The sequence below is a fragment of the Cylas formicarius genome, unplaced genomic scaffold (assembly GCF_029955315.1).
Source record: "Cylas formicarius isolate icCylForm1 unplaced genomic scaffold, icCylForm1.1 PGA_scaffold_4__25_contigs__length_36172078, whole genome shotgun sequence".
Classification (NCBI taxonomy): Eukaryota; Metazoa; Arthropoda; class Insecta; order Coleoptera; family Brentidae; genus Cylas; species Cylas formicarius.
The window spans coordinates 20,676,800-20,697,428 of NW_026844334.1; the positions used below are offsets into that span (position 1 = coordinate 20,676,800).

At 32.7% G+C, this 20,629-nt stretch overlaps 1 protein-coding gene across 1 annotated transcript; it reads right to left on the reverse strand.

Annotated features, from left to right (window-relative positions):
* Positions 1–8,115: 8,115 nt before the first annotated feature.
* Positions 8,116–8,832, reverse strand: LOC132700944 (uncharacterized). Its single transcript, XM_060668544.1, has one exon. It carries the CDS (start codon positions 8,830–8,832, stop codon positions 8,116–8,118), a length of 717 nt encoding a protein of 238 aa, XP_060524527.1.
* Between the last annotated feature and the right edge of the window lie 11,797 nt (positions 8,833–20,629).

Genomic DNA, 20,629 nt, shown 5'->3' on the forward strand with positions numbered 1-20,629 from the left:
CATTGACCCGATCGGCAAAATTCTTTAACCAGCAGACGCGGAGGATCCAGTGCAATAATATTTATTTCAGGCATTTTTTCGATTATATACAGGGTTTTCAAATTATAGGCAAAAATTTAAAAGACCTAGAAAAATGTTCTTTTACAGAGTAAATTATTATCAAATCATCATCAATCATCATCAAAAATAATCAAAATCGTAAAAAATATAACCAATCGGTGCACACAAAGTCATAGTCATAGTCAAAGTCAAGTCAAGATATATGAAAAAATCAAATTTAAAGTCGCTATTTCGGGGGTTCAATCATGACGCGATGACGTCATTGATTATTACGGCGCAATGCATGGTTTCAGAAAAAAACTGAACTCGAAAACCATTTACTATTGAAAAAATTGTTGGACCAGGAACTGTGGAAGATCCAGGGCTATAACCTCCATTTGCGAAATTTTTTCAATTATGTACAGGGTCTGTCAATTATGGGTAAAAAAAAACATGGAATAATTTGCTTTGAACAGTCTCGAATATTGTATCGTGAGAGAGAGTTGCAGGTTTCGTCTATCATAAAGGGTGCGCGAGATACTTGGAATATTATAATTGGAAATCGTTATTACTTGTATAATATTTTATATTGTCTTGACTTTGAAATTCGGCGATAAGTAAAAAATGCTTTATATAGAGTGTGTACACAATATAATTACATCGATTTTGCCAAAGAAAGACAATGCGTCTCTCTAGGACAAGAAACCTCGAAGCGCCACTTTTTTAAAATAAAAAGCTGCGTCGCGCTACGCGCTACGAACTTGCTCCGCCCAGCTACGATTTTTCGAAAGCAATCTTGTTTTTTTACGGCTTTATTTATTGATTACAGTATTTTGAAATATAACGTAATACATTATCGAAACAATGCATTGAGGCACTCGTATTGAGAAAATATTTTAATTTAAGTCTAAATAATTTATTTTAATATTATGAATATTTATAACAACGATATTTAAAATTAACCAAAATAAGCCTCCTAATTGTGACAATACACACTACCATAATAGTATTTACTTAATTATTAAGTCTCTTTCTGCACTTGATGCAGATATATATAATTTAATTTTGGGCTCTTGTAATTGAGTAAATATGTGTTCAATATGTCGCAATATTTTAATTTTCCAAATTTTACTTTTTTACCAGTATCCGGAATGTTTTTGAAGTATGAGAGGAAAAATTCGTTATACTTATATACTTACTGTTAAGTGTTATGCCTTGCACCTGTGCATATTGCCACTGCGATTGGATTTTATTTTTCGTTTTTCGGTTTTGCTTGATCTTTAATTTACTTTATTTGTGTATTTATTTCATTTTAAGCTGAATTTAAAACTTAAAATTACTTACAAAAATAAATATGACGCTTCTTGACAAAATATAGAAATTCCCCTTGGTTGTTGTTAGGAGGGAAAAAAAAATTATCAACAAAAAAAATCTAAATTTTGTTTGCAAACTAACCAAAACTATTCTATGTATTCTACAAATTCTTCTTTATTCGCTCAGTGAAACAATTTTTCTAAGTGTTTTTGTCTATCTTAAAAAAGTACTGTCCTACTTTTAGAAAACGACATACAGGAGTAGGAACGCAACGACAAAGAAATAGTAGCAATATTTTCTATTAAATGACACCATTTTCGTCTCTAATAAGATTTCATATGCACATGCCATCTAAAGAAATTTCAGTTTCATCTCCGTTTTCCTGGTGAAGATACTTGCGGCGTTTTCTTGAGTGGTTAATAGTAACGAAATGGATATTCTGGATAATTTATTATTTCTTCCTCTGTGAGGTTATACATCAATTATTGTAATATTAGAATCATTTTGCTTTTGTTTCTTATCTAATTCATTTAATAATTTTAATAATGAATCCTTATTTTATTAACCATATCATTTTATTCGGATTAGAAAATCCAAGACTTCTTCTTCTCAGAATTCTATCCTCCATCGAAGGTTGGAAATCATCATGGCAATGCGGACTTTTTTGACAGCCGCTCTAAATAGCTCAGTACTGTTAGACAAACCAGTCTCTCAAATTTCTCAGCCAAGATATTTTTCGTCTTCCGACACATCGTCTACCCTCGGATCTTTCCCTGTACAACCAATTACAGCAAGCTATATCTTGCTCCCGTCATTAGATGTCCTAGGTGTTCAAGTTTCCTCTTTTTGATTGTTACAAGAATTTCCAGTTTGCGTTCCATCCTTTGGTAAACCTCAACGTTTGAGATCCTTTCTGTCAGCGATATTTTCAAAATCTTTCTGTAACACCAGAGCTCAAACGCAACCAGTTTATAGCCGCTAGAATGTTTTGCATGTTGCACCTTGTCGAGGCATCTTTGCGCTAAGACATTCGTGCCAAACAGTGCCTCTCTTGTATCCATCCCATTTCTAAAACCGAACTGAGTGTTACTTCCGTTTCGAGGGTCATGAAAATTCGGTTCAAGATATAATTCTATGGTCAGCACAGGTTGCGACATTTGCCTCTTTAGGGATCGCAACGAAAGTCAACTGAAGGTATTGTTCAGGTATTGAGCCAGTCTGATATATGGTGTTAATGACGCCGATTAGGACATCAATTACATCTTCTGCAATAAGTTTTATTGCACACATGGCTTCCTTTTTTAATATCGGAGGTCCTTTTTAATCCGATTAACTGTTATATCCGCTCTGTTGTCATTATTGAATATGTTTCGTCCATTCCGCCATTTTCTCTTTCGTATCTCTAATTATATTTCCCTCGCTATCTTTAAGAATATGTGGAATGGGTACTCCTCCGGTGTCCAATCATTTCTTTGATGTTCTTATGCAAGTTAAAGCTGTCATATTTTTTGTCTAGTTCTTCTATTTCTATGCCCTCTTTCCCAGACTAAGCTGAGTCTAGAGAAATATGTACCCTAGGTTACTAGATTACATTATTTGGTAAACTAGGCAAGTTTCATCATTAAATAAAAAAATTAAAGATATACCCATGCAATTAAAAAAAAAATCTGCAGGAGCCAAAGGTTAGTTGAAGCTAGATTTTTTTTCTATTCCAATTCAAATAGCTTTGTTACAGTTGTAAAGTCAATTTATTAGAAGAGCAAGTCATTCTAATGAAAATGTCACTTGCCTACTGCAGAAAAAAGAATTTTGTTACCACAGAAAACCCCGTGACCGGTGCGAATATTGTTTTTACTTCTCTCAGTGTACTAAAAGCGCAGTAGTCGCTTGATATTAAATTGGTTGTGACCAAATCCGGAAAACGAGACAATTTCATTTGTTTTGCATCACAATTTTAATCAGTGGATACAATTCTTGCGGTAATTGAACCAATGCCGTAGCTGCTTGCGATAGCTAATTTCAGTTTCAATTAGAACAGGTCAGGCTGTATTATAACGCGGACTGTACCATCGTTGCAATTTCATTTGTTTGGGACGTGTTCCGCAAACCCTACTCCATTCCGCTTTACATATTTTTCCTATTTTTAACTGCGATCTTGCATAATTCCGTCGGCAAATGTTGACTATTTCTGCATGCATATATACTACAGCGGAGATGCTTCTGTTTTTAGAATGTCACTGCCACGGGCGATAAGCGTCGTTTCGCATCCTCGACTGCATTGCGGTGTTGCCGATTTACCGTATTCTGGAAATTGTTATTGTTTAGAGAAAGTTTATTCTCCCTCTCGCGTTGGGTGCTGGGTCGTTTGACGATGGCGCCGCGGGGCAGTCTATGGAGTAGTATTTACAATTCTCTATTCTGTGCGACTTCGGAACAGACACCACAATCAACACAAGTGCACGCGCCTTCCGCTTTCCGGTGCGTGCGATACAAAGCCACTGCAAACTCTGTAAATGCAAATGCAATTTTTGACGATGTGAGCAAACAAGTACACGATCTGGCAACATTGGGGACGCTATCTAAGGAACATAAATATATACAGAGATTTTCAGTGCAAAATATGTATATTACATGCGCTTCACATATCGCGTATGAGCACTGATACTAGCACAATGTTTGTGTATGCATTTAAATACCTCGCTATTCTGATATGCATGCAATATTGGGATATGGTAGGAAAATTTAGCGTAGGAAGGGTCGCCATTAGCAAGATAGGAACAGTTGCGGAAACATTAAAAGGTCGCTTCTTTATTTTTACAGTCATCTACTTGATGTTTTGTGGTATATGCAGTAACAAGAAGTATTGTTGATGTTATAACCATCGGCAATTGTGCAAAAAGTTATTAAAGTTAAGGTAATAATAACATTATGTTGAATCCTTGCAAAATAGCATCACCTATTAGTACTACAAAATATATGGTTAGCAATAGTCGTGAGAGCTCTTAATATGTTATGACAAAAACTAAATACAGAGAAAATGAAGAAGAAAAATGTCAACAACAATTGCTTAAGTGATATTTGTCGTTAAATTTTCCCCTTGAAGAATAAACAACATTAAACCTTCTTATTATGTATTAATTATTGTGTCAAAAAAGTTGTGGCTTAACGTACCTATAACTTGTTATATGCTCTCTGCATCTCTAGAATGTGTTATTAAGACTTCATTTAATTCAAGTTTCGATTCAACTCCAAATATGATAGAAGTCCTGATTGATGTGATATGAAGTTCTGGTGTTATCTCAGTAAATACACCAACATATTGATTTTAAAATCAACCATGCGCAAAGAAACAAATAGCAACACAAGTCGCAAAGTCTGTGGTAGTAGTAGTGTATTGGATATATCCTTATGGGCTGAAAATTAGAGTTTATAGACGAGGTATCGATTTTTTAATTATTATTATGTCAGCCAGAAAATTTGCAAATACAACCAATTCATTTTGTATTAACCACGAAATAACTTTTCGTCTGTAAAATAACTAAACTATACACCGATCTAGCGTGCGGGAAGCGTCACTTTACCACGTCAGTCTCGTTTCCCACGGATCCGACTCACTTCGGACACTTGGGATTGGGAGCAATCGGATGTTTTCGAAGATATTTCCCACACCTTGAATTGTGACGTTTGTGAATTCTGACGGTCATGTCAGTGAACGTATTTGTGTCGTTTTGCGAAAAATTAACCCAAAAACTAACGGTCTTAGAAAAAGTATAGTATGCAACACGTTCGGTAAACTTTTTAAGTCACTCGTTTATTAAACACTCGCTTCGCTCGTGTCAAATAAACTGATGAGTCAAATGCCGTTTACCGCTCTTGTTGCATAATATACTATTAGATTTCTATAATGCATGTAGGTAATACATTTGTAACATAAAATTTTTAGTTGTATCCAATGAAGATACATGTATGTATGTGACTATGGTATGCATGCATGGATATGCACATCCTCGAACTATAAACCACATGAAACAGTGAAATGCTGAAACGTGACGTGATGAGGCGAATTTAGACAAAAAAAAAGCTGCCAATAATTATGAAAAATTAATCATTTTTCAGATTTTCATCATGTTTCAACCATAACCTAACGAATAATAAAAATCTAAGTTTTTAACTCGTAATTGTGATGTCAGAAAACCTTAGACTGCCAATTTTTATTATTATACATTTGCATGAGGTAACTTGAGCTCAATCCAAATATTTTGGTGCCTAGTACCTCCAGTTTAGAGATTACCCATTACTTTCTTTTTGAATCAGCCTGCATATCAGATGTTTCGATTTGTACCGTCACTTATAACTTATACAGTTTTTTTTGTATTTAAAGTGTACGTGGCTTCGACAGATTCATAAATTTTCTATCGAATTCCAGCAGTCGGACGTGGATAATTGTTTTCCTCATTTTAAGTTACGGAAATTAATTTAGTCCTTTAAAAGAATAACTTCGTTACTTATGCTTATATTCTTTCTTTCTTTTCTCTCACAGACTGTGTTTTTTAAATGCGGGCATACCTTGTTACCGGAACAATTTCGCGAACAACTATGGCCCGAGTATCCCCTTGAAATTACACTGATAACACGAAATGGCCGCCGCGAGATGCCTGGAAATTTCCCTAAACTAGCTTATTTCCGACTGCGAGCCCAGACTTGTTCCGCAGTTTCTCGCCCGGAAAGGCATAATAAGGGTTCATGTAAATGAATGAGGTGGAATGAAAAACTCAAAGGGAGGGGGTGTTAAATTTCTTTGCCATCACGTTTTAGGAAATCTATATTCACCAGTCCTGTTTGGATGTAGGGGCTTACGTAAGAAAATGAGCTCGGAATTCATTGGGAAATTTATCTGGTTCCATTAGGAAGATTTGTGCCTGAGTACAATATTGGTTTTGAAAAATTATGAACTAAATACTAATCGATATTGAATTAATATTTGGAAATTGAGATTATGCGACCTTATTTCTATTTTAATGTGTTTACTTGAACAAAGAGTTTAGTGCGGACACAGAATGATGACGTTATATCCAAAGGGGTCCAGAGAAAAAGTCATTTTCAAAACTTTGCAGACCAGCTATAAGTTCCGCTCTCGTGGAAATTATTAATGAAAATCCGGTCGTATCCCCAATATTGGAATAAATTATTTGGAATAAAAGTTATGTTTTAGAAAACTTTCTTACCATAGTTAGTACTTCAAATTTTTGTCACCTATCGAAGGATCATATTTCCTAAATAATTTTTATTTATTTCTTAAATAATTTCTCCAAAGTTTTGGAGGCCCTCAATATGCAGCAATTGTGGAATGTGATACTGTGTGCGTTAACGTTGCAATCGGTTTAAAGGGAAAACATTTTAACATGAGCGCTATCAATACTTATAGCGTTTTGGAAATAAAGTATTAAAAAAAAGAGAAATTTTGATTCTATATAATACTTGAATACGCGGATAAGGTTTACATAAGTTTTGTCTATCATTAATATGGACAGAATTAACCTCAGATTATTTTATAAAGTTATGAAATCAATCGTCTCAAAAATGTTTGTGTTCTCATTCGTTTTACAGCGAATTGTCTGTTCTGCTTCATGCGAACGGCACAATAAAGGAGAAAATTTTAATTTTCGCAACTCGAGTTAACGATTTTAATAACCTCCGACAGCGATACGCTTAGCGTTACTTTTCCCTGTTTTATGTTTTCACAAACGCTCCTTTGTCTGGGCAGTTATAAAGTTTACGTTTTGCGAGAACACATTTTATAAGTGCGAAACCCTTTCTTGAATTGGGTATGTATTTGAACAAACGCTTCGTAACTACTGGACTTACTCGGTAGGTAGTTAGAGTGTAGATTTTTGACATTATAATTCCGAAAACTCGAAAAATTGTCCCCGAAATAAAGCTGTTACAAATATGATTTAAGCCATTCTGTAGAATCTCAAATATTCATAATCCTGACCAGTTTGCTTTGAAATAACATGACATTATTCAATGGAAAACTTTATTGGAGTATTGCCAATGTTTTTCAATAATATTAGCATCAGGCAGCATTTGCAGAGTATGGTTTGGTCTAATCAAAAACGATAACCCCTTTTATAAGCATTTTACAGATGGAATTTGGAATTTTGAAGGGTAGCAAGTGTAAAATTAACTCCTTCTCCAAACTATTTGATTGGTAAATTGTAAAATGTGCATTGGCTCCAAGATATGTTTTTAAATGTTAATTTTCAAAAGTTATAGTGACTATATACAGGGTGTACAACCGGCCAGCTCAGCGATTTATGAAAAACTGCAGCTAGTGAAAATTTGAAAATTTATTATGTCATAATAACGTCGAAAAAATATTTTCAAGATGGTGGCACTTAGTTATATACCGGAAATGGCTGCCAACTTACTTTTTGTAACTAGAACATTCTATATGTTATTGCACTGTTTTTGATCAATTGTGCTATATTAATTAATGAAAATAAAAAATGATCAAATTCAGAGATATTCGGATTAGGATTAGGTGATCGATGGTTAGGCAGTCAAAAATTAGAATAGATTATTATTTTGTTTAGATATTTATTCCCGTGTCCAAACTTGGATCCGTTTTAAAGAAACACTGAGTAAAAAAAATTTACAACAAAAACTTCTTCTTCTTTCTTCTATGGTAGGCCTATGGCCTGTTCCTTCATGGGTCGCCTCCCAACCTGGATTGAGATCGTCGTTCCATCTTTTTCTCGGTCATCCCACGCTCCGTCTTCCGTCAGGTGATTTGTCTCTAACGATTTTTACTAGTCTGCCATCTTGCATACGGTTAATATGGTAATTCCACTGTCTTTTTCTTTGGAGCACCCAGTCGTTCACGTTGTCCACTCCGCACGATTGTCTGATGTTTTCGTTTCTTTCTCTGTCTAGCAGTGTTTTTGCTGAGATGCGGCGGAGAATCTTCATTTCCGTAGTCTCCAGAAGTCGACTAGTTTTTGCGGTATCTGATCTTGTCTCTGCCGTGTAGGTCATGATCGGTCTGATCGTTGTTTTGCAGACTCGTACTTCTGTATGTTTTTTCAGATGTTTGTTTCGCCAAATTACATCGTTTAAGCAGCCTGCCACTTTATTGGCTTTTGCTACCTGTTGCCTCACTTCGTCCACCACATTTACATAACTGGTAATGTCAATACCCAGATATTTAAACTTCATCTCTTGTTGAATTACTTGCCCGTCCACTTCCAGTTTACATCTGAGCGGCTCTTTTGATGTGGTCATACATTTCGTTTTTTGGGCTGAGATAGTCATGTTAAATTGCTTGCCTGTGCGGTTGAAGATGTTTAAAAGTCTCTGCAGATCGTCTTCGTTCTCTGCGCATATCATTGCATCGTCTGCATAGCAGATAATTGTCACTTCATCACTACCCATTCTGTACCCTCTACCCAAACGAACTTTTTTTATCACTTCATCCATAATTATATTAAATAACAACCCACTAAGAGTTAGTTAACTTGTTATTAATACGAGCTTGGATGTTATTGTTCAACTATATATTTTCTATCGTCTGGACAATATTTATGGGTATATTTCTGTTATACAATAAATGTATTACATCTTCAAGTTACAAAAACCTTAATTATTAAAATACAATTTTCCTTTTCTTGAATTATTTTTATCTAATCGTTTGACTGTTGAACCCTTTGTCTACCATATGAAGTGGTTTTGTGTTCCTTAATCTGCTCAAAAACATTTAGGAATGAGGCTACTAGGGTCTTAATTAAAGCTAGGCCTTTTTTCTGAGTAAAAATATTTCACAGAACAAAACAAAAAATGCACGTCTATGAAACCAATTGAAATGCCGTTTAATATAGCCATTATATTTTTAATTTAATGTACCGACAAACATACCAGGGGAGTTAAATATTTTGCCACTAAATTATGGCAATGGTCGAATGTAATACGGTCATTTTTAAAGGTTTTTAGTTGAATATAATCTGAGTTTTACTGCGGCACAACATGGAGCGGCGGGTTCGCGAGCAGGTAGTTTTTTATCCAATACCAAAATCTTTGAGAATGGCTAAGTTAATTTATTGTTGTTTTTTTTTTTGAAAATTTTCGAGGCAATTTTAAACTTGTTTGGCGCGCGGATTTTCGCCTAAATTATGTAGTTGGTTGAGTTTTGTAATAACTTTATTTATTTGTGGATTATGGGACGTGGCCACGCGAGAAGGTGCGTCACGGATACGCTGGGGATTTCGAGCTTTCATAGTGAGGGAAATATCTGATAGATGCATTAGTATTTATTGGTTCCATAAAATACTCACAAAGGGTGTAGAACATGTCATTACTTTTATAGGTACAAAGGAAATTCATCACAGATGTTTAGTGTTTCATTTAAAGACGCATAAACATGCCACGAGGAATCATTACTTACCCTGTCATTAATATAGGGACAGTTTCAACATGTATAATATTTTTCCAAAATAAGATTTAAGATATTTTTTAAGTTTTTTAATTACAACAGTGACTTTATTCACACTTCCACAGATCACATGGATTTTTTTTGAATATAGATAAACCTCTTTCATATTGTTTTAATGTACTATTCCACAGATCAGATATAATTTTTTTGAATACCTATATTCAACCTCTTTCATATTTTTTTTAATTTGATATTAATATTATTATTACTTTCTCTACTATCGGTTTCGTGTCGAATTACTGCTTTTATTATCTAAAGAATTCGTTATTTTTAATCGAATAGGTGATACAGTTAACGGTTGTGGGGTGAAGATCATCAAGCAGCGCATTTTTGAGATAAACGCACAAACACCAAATTTTGGGAAAAAAAAGAGAAAAGTAGAGGCTCTCGCGCGTTGCTCGTCAAACCAACATCACGTACCGGTTTTCGGAAGTGAAGAAAAATTTTTTTCGACACTCTGCAAAAGCAAGTCGTTCAAAAAAATAAAAGAAAAATTTGAAATATAGACCACTAGACAATCCAAATAATGCGCTATTAAGGTAAATTAATCAGATATACTCTATTTGTTAATATGTTTTCTCTGTATCCCGTAGAACAATTGTGACCAATTGTGAGCAACTGTTAGATGTACAATATGTTATATAAATACTTTACCCGAATATGATAGAGTGCCACCTGGTAATGGACATAAGCATTCCATGCCGTCAGAACCCTCTTAACATCTAGGTACTTAGCAAAAACTCTAACCAAATACCTATATCCCAAGTATGCGCCTTTGAATCAAGCCTCTTATCCAACTTGAAACCAAGAAAGGATATTGATACTTCTGCGATTAATTTTATGATGTGAAGTGAAATTCGTTGTCATATTTCTTTCATGAGCTTTACTTTTCGCATATTCTTAGAAAGATAATTTTTTTACCAGCGGCTTTAAAAAGCCAAAAATAAACCAAAATAACAAATTTTCGCTTGCTAAATGAAGCAACCAAAGACCAAAGACCTTTAATTATCTCACACCGACAAAATAAAGCAAAAAAAAAGAACTGTTTGTCTGCATCCTTTTTTGACTCTCGGCCCTCGATATCGTAAATTAACCAATGAGACGCTCAGACACCCACTTCGGAAAATTAAATCTGAAGGATCCGTCTCGATTAATTTATTATAGTTATTATTCAATGGAGGCTGCAGCGTACTGTAATTATTATAAATAAATCGTTCGCCATTAAACTTAAAGTACGTTTGCGGGGATATAGTGGCTGCGAATCGATGCGTTTTCAGTGGCGCCGCGTTAGTTTTTATACGGAGGGGTCAGCTATCGATTTGAGCTATCGCGATGAGCCAACCAAAATCATAGCCTAAACACAACCAAAACTTATAAATATACTGTTAATGCGTTAAATCATTATATTTATATAATAGGATTCATAATTGATAGATTTAGTTAATTTCGAAGTTCATGTTAGATTTAGCAAATTTCATTTTACATCGACGCGAAACGATTTCAAATTATTAGATCAAAACAAGAAGATAAATTGCAATTAATATTAACTTAATGTGGCTTAATTGGCAGTGTAATTAAACTTTCTAAACGATATGTGTTTTACATGGTTATGCATGGTTCGTTATGAAAGTAAATAACTATGAATAAATTATAAATTATTATTTTCAATATCTTATTAATTAAATTAATGTTTGATTGTATGTAACGGATGTAATACCCGATCATATTTTGTTCGGTCGAATTAGGATACAAAGAAAATTTTTTGTAATCGGATCAAACAGGACGAAGGACCGAACCGAACATCTCTCTGTCAGTGTTGCCAAATATCCAGTAACCATTTTAGTCAAATGCGTAATTCTTGATGATTTTGAGTAATAAGTTTAAAAACGTATTTACTATTTTTGTATATAATACCTATAACCTTTTTATTTATGAACTGCTACCGTCTCAACGCATTTGAATTAATCGACGGTTATTAGGTTGGAGAGAAAACAAGTATTTTGGCCATTTGCACCTCGACCTTGAGATTGTTTCATTAAATTATATGCTGTCATGTCAATGACACCTATACGAAGCTTGCTTTGCAAAAGCTTACTAAATTACACTATACAAATTCAAGGTTCAAGAACATTCAAAAACCCTTTTTAAATTTTGATTTCGTTTGATTATTATATGATTGATTGATAATGCGGAATTACGAATTTTACGAGTGTTTCAGTGTTGAAACTAAAACAATTACAGTTACTAAGAAACGGTGATCTGTTTGTCGGAAACGTAGTGTAATTAAATCAAATGTAAGAGACGGAAGTTCAAAGTTCTTTTGGTTTCGGCAATATCCTACATCATTCAAAAAGTCTGCTTGTTCTCATTTTGTTATATACTTTTTTTTATATAAATAAATTAATGTAAACAGGTACACGTTTGACATGGCCTTTTTTTCTTTTATTTTCTGGTTTCCCTCTTCTTTTGTATTGCTTGTGCTTTAGTTGTATATTGTATGTACTTAATTAACTATCAGTTAGGAAAATAATTAATATACGGCAATTGTAGTTTAAGTAAGGAAGTGTAACTTCAAATTCGCTTTTTGTGATGTGTTATTTTAATGTACTACAACATAATCACTACAATTAGGATATCACTTAGCTTTTTTGTACTTTGTGCTAAAAAGTAAGGTAAAATAAATTGGGACATTGAGATGGGATGTTACGCCCGCCTATGCACCTGTATCTCCCAACGCAATCTTACAAAGCATAATTGAACTTCTTCGCTGACATTTTCTATTAGCCGCCCATGCAAATGTATATTATTCCATTCCGTTCATTATCTTAAAATTAATATTTATACCCCATTTTAAAAAATAAACAACCACTTAGGCCGGTATAAATACAAATCCAAGTACCACTTTACATCCGGTGAGAAAATTTATTTAAAATAAACTGCGATGCGAGAGCGGCGGCGCAAGTCGCCATTGAAGAGTGACCGGTTTTTGATCCTTTGGCATCGAGTCACAGCTGAGTACTTTTCGAATTTTAGTGGAATTCGGTTGCGCATTGTAAACTGACTGTGGGCTGACCAAGTACGATACTAGTCTTGAACCGTTCACAAGCCAAATAAAAAACGAATTGCTTCTAATTTAACACACTGTACATCTACAAGCCTTTCTAGTAAGTGTAGTTCGAAAAAAATATTTTACTTATATTATTGCTCTGGAATCGAGTCACAGCTGAATACTTCGAATTTTAGTGGAATTGAATTGCTCTTTGTAAACTGTAGTAACTATAGACCAGGGCTTCTTAAACTTTTTCATATAGCGACCCCCTTCAAGCTTAGGAAATTTTAATTTATATATATATATATATATATATATATATATATATATATATATATATATATATATATATATATATATGATGACACTATATTCCGGGATATCATCCGTTCGCTCGTTGAACTCCGACTGGAATCCTGCATCCGACTGGAATCCTGCAAATCTTGCATCCGACTGGAATCCTGCAGACGTTTCGCCAAAATCTCACTTGGCATCTTCAATGCTCGCGCTCCGAAAACACTTCGAACACTCGGAGCGCGAGCATTGAAGATGCCAAGTGAGATTTTGGCGAAACGTCTGCAGGATTCCAGTCGGATGCAAGATTTGCAGGATTCCAGTCGGATGCAGGATTCCAGTCGGAGTTCAACGAGCGAACGGATGATATCCCGGAATATAGTGTCATCACATTTTTCCATCCGTGAATCAATACGTGAGAATATATATATATATATATATATATATATATATATATATATATATATATATATATATATATATATATATATATATATATATATATATATATATATATATATATATTTATTCAATAGAAAAAATAAACTTTTGTAACAATTTTTTTAATAAAAACATATTATTAACATCAAGCAATATTAATGTGACGGATGTGATTGTTTATTTTTACACAAATAATTAAATCTAGGCTCAATTTGAGTTAGTGCAGATCGTAATAAATTTTCAACGTTTATTAAAGTTGAACTGTATTTTGATTTTATGTAAATTAATGTGGAAAAGGTTGATTCACATAAATATATTGTACAAAATGGCAGTAATTTGTTCATTGCCATTTCCGATAGTAGGGGATATTCCGATTTGATTTCTATCCAAAATTCATGCACAGGCACTTGAGAAAATCTGAGTCGCAAGGAAGTATCACTTGTTAATTCGGCAAATTCTTCTTGTGCTTTTAAGTTTAAAAAATTAATTTCTTCCATTTCAATTGAAAATGGATTGCAAATCCATTGTTGTGTGTCGATATCATTGGGAAAATACCTATGCATGTAAACTTCCATATCCTTCAAATGATTAACTATAATTTTTGTTATAGGAGTATCTTTTTTTGAAATATTGTTACTAATTATATACTCGTCAGTAAATGGAAACATTTCGAGCGATCCACTTTCCACTCTGTTCTTCCATATAAGAATTTTTTTAACAAAGGCCTCAAGTTTATTTTTTAACATAAACATATTAACGCAGACTCCCTGCATTGATAAATTCATATCATTGATTTTATCAAAAATATCTGCTAAATAGCATAGCTTGAGAAGCGGTAAATTATCGTGAAAATAATCGGCCAAATTAGAATTTTGCTCTGTTAGAAATAAAAGAACTTCATCTTTTAAAGTTAATAATCGTTTCAAACTTCGACCTCTTGATAGCCACCTAACTTCAGCATGTAGCAATAAACTTGTATAATATGCTACTTCCATATTTTCATTTATAGGCCCTACATAACAGTTTTGCATTGCCACTTCTTTCAAAAAATAGTTATAATAAAACTGTAATAGTATTTTGTATGATTTTTATTTGTATTTATATTTGTACGTAGTGTGTATACTAATTTTAAAATTTTATTTATAATGATTGAAAAGTATCAGATCTTTGCGACCCCCTTTCAGTAGTCTCGCGACCCCCCTGGGGGTCGCGACCCACAGTTTAAGAAGCCCTGCTATAGACCATAAAAATATTTTAATTATATTATTGCCATATAATATATTGTTATATAATAGGCCTCTTTTTTTCATCAATAAAAGTGTAAGGTTCCTCAAATCTTATTTCTTAATTTTAGAAGGTACTTTCGTAAAAATTGGCTAAAATCTCCAGTGTTCTGAAAAGATTTTCTAGAGACCTCTAAGCACACTAAATTAGGTGACATCATAGGGTACAACTGTGCTTTTTTACACCCGGTTTACTTAGCATTATTTTTCATATGGTTTTTTCAAGAACAAGCTTCAAATTTCTTGTGCTGCCTTATTTGTAAAAGTGCGAGTGCGATGGTAATTCCGCGTAATGAGATATTATTAAGTTGCCATTTGTACTTGTTAACTAATCTAATCTCCATTCGTTCATCCCATAACTGCATCTCTTTTAAGGATCTAAATATTTGCCATCAAAAGAAATCAGCAAATACCAAATTATAAAATTGTCATTCTGTCGTATAAAGTAGGGAATACGGAATCACATCACAAGACTTAAACGAACAATTTCTTATGATATGAGCAATTACTAAGTAAACAAAAGAAATATCGACAAAATTATGTAAATAAAAACAGTAGCACGTAGGCTTCGAATAATTTTAATTTCGACGCATTTCAAATTCTCTTTTTTAATTGTTAACTTTTTCACTAATATATACAGGATGTTTCATAAGTTATCCGCATGGGAGCAATAAGTCAAAATAACATTTATCCAATTTTTCCCAAACGATTTACGATTAAATTAAGTTGCCGTTTTAAGAAGGTTTTCCTTTGAAAAAATTTAGTTATAGTCAAAGTCAATATTTGGTCTTCTTGCATTTGTAACATTTCTCATCAGGTTCCAAAAGAAGACGTTGGTTTCGAGTGTTTCCAGTACTTTAATTGCGGGTTGGAAGCGGGATCGGATGGTTAGTTTTGGTTAGTTAGATATAAAACACTGATTAACATTTGTCAGTTCTCTGATCGTTCTGCATGTTTCAAGATGTCACTTAGTGAATGTGTTCATGTAATTTTATATTTATAAATTTCTTAAGCACTTGTTCTTATCCAAAAAAACTCGTGAGTTAAGGGTTCTTTCTAAACTAAACTAACCAAAACTACTAATGTTGAAAGCAAACTAGCTAACTGTGTTGTTGTCCTAGTTAAAACACCTAATTGACAACTTTGTTTAAAAATCTACAGTCGCAACAAGCCTTCTATTATCGATTCTTATTTAAAAATTATCACTGCGCTTCGCCTCAACGTCCAATTAAAATTCCTCTTTCAAGTCAGCACTTGCCCGCCTTACTAAGGGTGTAGTAGAATTGTGCGCCTCAGCCCTCGCCTCTATTCAATTTTTCGCCATTTTTACCAGCCGGTGTTTAGTTTGCATATCGTCTGCATCGCGTCATCTGTTATATTAAGACTTGATGGCCGATTTCTTATCCAGAAAATTTTCCCCTTTAATTTGGTCGGTTCCTTCAAAATCAATAAGTGTAGTTTTATACAATTATATTGTTATATTAGAAGGATTTAAGTAAATTATTTGAAAAATAATTATGGTTCTTAGTGAAGGGCGTTTTTTTTTTCAAAATTACGAGTTGCTGGGTATGAATTCTAAGCTGAAGTCGATAGTTCACAATGCACATTCAATAACTTTTCAACCCCCGTTACAACGTCCACGGGACGTTATCAGCAGACTTTGTGCGAACTTTTCGCGACAACGTAGCGATACTGGCTTGAAAAGTAAAGAATTGTGTTGCCAGAATCCGGTTTAATGCCAGACAAAAATCAAATGATTAAACACACCGCGTATTCGGTGTACCTTACGTGGTGAAAACAAACTTTGCTTTCTTTCGAGAAAAATATGAACAAGCATCCACGAGTTGCGTTATTGATAAGTGCTCACATTTCATATTGAGATGGAGAATTACATTATACATTTTTGCTACTGTTGTTAATCCTTCAAAAATAATTTCTGTTACAATAATAATTGGTTATTAATGTTAAAAAGTGCGATTTGGATTTGTGTCAAAAAAGTCAATAGATATCCAAGAACAACTCTCATATGCAAAGCCTAAATAAAAAAAAGTAACAAAGTATATTAGATAAATTATAACTTATCTGTGGCGGAACGTTCGACTAGTATTTTTTAAATGCTAATCCGTTCAAAATACTTCTAATATTTTAAAATTTGCATGTCCAACATAATTAACCTTAGGTTCTAGTATTGAGTATATTTTGCGCAATGAACTGGTGTTTCAAAACAAATGCGAAACACTTAGAGTCGCGCTACAAATATGGCAGAAAATTATATATTTTCCTGTATTAGAGGTATATCGGAAACTATTTTGTTTCCTGTAATTTTTTCATAAAACTTACTATTTTCAATGTAAAGCATCGCACGTCGAAAATAAAAAGAAATATATAGAAATAATTTAGTTGTATTTTTTAAACATTTAATGATATTCCAATCAATTACATTTTAAAAATTATTTGTTAATAAACATTTCTGAAATTAATTCCAAGCTTCCAAGCAATTTCCGTTTGCACATTAATGTAATTCATCATTATTAAATGAATATTATTATTATTGAACAATTAAATTAAAATTAAATTACATTTAAAAAAAATGTAGTTATGAATTAGTTGTATTTTGTATTTAAACTAACTGAGCAATATCATATAAAATAATAATAAGAAACTCCTTAAGAAATGGCAGCAGCACACTAGAACCTTTTATCTAATAATTTTCTTATATCGTTATGCAATGCTTTAGATTTATTTTTTTTTATTTGCAAACGGTATTATGAAAAAATTGCAAAAGTTTCTAAATGAAACATGAAATAAAAACATATTTTAAGAAAATAAACAAATATGCAAAATGTTTTTTTATAATAGTAATTTTTCCATTTCATTTTCGATTTAAGATAAAAAATTAGAACAATCTTTCTCCGCCATATTTGTAACGAGATATCTTCCTATTGGTTAGCTTTTGTCCAAATGTTTAAATACCAAACTACCCTTTATTTTAAATCAGGAATCACCTATTTAACTTTTTCGCATTTGTCTTGGATTGTGGATAATAACTATTTTATTATATTTTACGTTCTATTCTCAGTCTACTAGCTTGATTTTGCTGGTGCTAAAAAATTTGTTCCGCATTATTATGTAGTGTAAAGAAGTACCTCTAAAGAGTTTTTAAAATTTCACACGTTATATCGGTTGGTTTCTTCTTTTTAATTTACGGTTGACTCTTAATTAAGAGAAAAAAAAAAGGGTTTGTATTCATAAATGTTCCTGTTGAGCGTAAACTTCTGTTGAAACATTGAGTGGCATGCGAAGGGTAAAGATATTTTCACATTTATTACCTGGTTGCTAATAATATATATTTTAATAGATTTCTTATTTATTATTAATAGATAAATGGCAACCTACAATTAACCTCAATTGACTTCCCCTCCCTATCCCGGTATGGATGAACAATTACTTATTGTTTAAAAATTAGACTATATGGATATTTTAACTTTTTTTAGCTATAAACCTAAAATTTATATCAAAAACTGGAATGTACTTTAGTTACTTTGGTTTTATCACAGCAAAGTTTAAAGAAGATAAGAGAAGCACAACTCAAACATAAATTTCATGCATTATAAAACCATGCAGATTCCCGACTTCCTCTGGCGGTGGTATTTTGCATCTTTGAAGCATTTTCTCATGCGAGATAGAAGCTTATTTCCCTATAGTCCAGTTTTAAGCACGAGGAACGGGAGTTTTGTCGAGAAATTATATTTCGCCGGCAGATAAAACGAAAAGGCACTGAGAATGAAACTAAGATTTCTTGCAGGTCTCGAGGAAATTACTATTTGCAGTCTCTTTGAAAAAATTAGTCCCGAAAGGAAGTGGTAGAGAGAGATATTTGTACAAAATGTTTGTAAAAAGTCCTTCCTTTGTTACTAAGAGTATTTTTGGTGAAATCGAATGCGCCCATGGAAAAAAAAGTTTAAATGTTCAGATGCCGTTTGTAAATTACACAGGGTAATTCACTATTCAGGGATTCTTTTATATATCCATAACAGTTTAATACAACATTTTTTGTGTTTGAAAGCACGGCTTTAAAAATGATGTATCAGGTTGGTAAAGTTTGGTTTATCACGAGTCAAAAAGGTTTAAAAGGCGCAGTGTTTAAAATAATTTTGTCTGCATTGGAATGAAGCATAGATAATATATATATATATATATATATATATATATATATATATATATATATATATATATATATATATATATATATATATATATATATATATATATATATATATATATATATATATATATATTCAGAGGGTGAAAGATGTCGCAAGAAATGTGAACAGTAGTTATTTGTCTAGGCAATAAAATAATAATATAATAATAATAAGGAGCAATATACTCCTTGAACAGAATGGTTCTCGGACAATAAATTGTGTTTTAGGTAACCTTACAAATCCTTACAAATTAATGAATAAAATCTAGGGCACAGAGAAATATGTAATTCCGTATTTGGCTATAATAAATAAATAATAATTCTATGAAAAATTACTTAGCACTTAACTCGTACCGTTGGATAATTAATTAATTTTTTGGAGATTTTGTCCGATATCGAAGTTACCACGTTTTGTTAGAGTAATTGTCATTTTAAATTAAGACCTTCAAAAACTATTGGCTTTTTTTGACAATCTCTCACTATTGTTTTTTATAGTTAGAGAAGAATACTGTCGATTTACTTTTTACGTATAAAATCTAGTAACAATTTTCGTGAAGAGCGCTAGCCAAGAGCATTTTTGTTTTCAATACAAATGTGGCACAGGCAAACTATAAAAAGTACATTATTGTATGTTTCACCAAAAACCAAAGGAAACTTGGCTATTATAGATCAAACAAAATAAACTCATATATGTATTTAGGAACAAAATTGAATAACAAACTTCGCGATTGTTTCTACGGAGTGCACGAATTTTTAATTATAAAATATTTAGCATATTGTAACCATTAAACTGTTTTACAACATTCTTTAATGATTAAAATTTTATGATGAATAAACATTGTTTATGTGTGTTTTACAGGCTTTTAAAAGAACCAAGTATTATTTGTAAAATATGTTTACTACGAATTAAAATCTTTTTATCTTTTTTTATTTATCGCAAAAGTAGACTGTTTGAATTTTCAAAGCTCTTTAGGAATGCCCGTAATGTGCTCGTTGACAGACAAATTCTCCTTAAATTATTTACCCTCACTTTTAGAAGTCTTGTAAACTGTTTTCTAGCATGCGATAAAATATAATCGCCGGTATAAATTTAAAATTAAAACATTTTCGTCTGAAACAAGAGCTGTTGCTTCACGAAGTCTCGCGAAACGGTTCGAAAGCAAACAAATAAAATTTTAAGAGCGAAATAACGAAGAAAAATATAATAATAGGGAATCGATTGTCATTCACCGGGTTCGTTTTCCGTTTCCTCTCGAGAATGTCGATTTTTCCGTGTGCCATAATATTCGGGACACGATCTTCTACGAAATTATTAGATTCGGGATCGTTTAATAACATCTCGGAATTCGTGTCTTTGGCTTCTCATCACGTACAATATTCGGTGACATCGGAATTCTCCAATAAACATTCTAGAAAATTGCAATCGCTTTTGATTTTTTCATTTCGATGGTCTATTCGTTAAAATAAAATGACAGGGACTTGCAGAAATCAATTAATTGTTATTAATAATAATAATA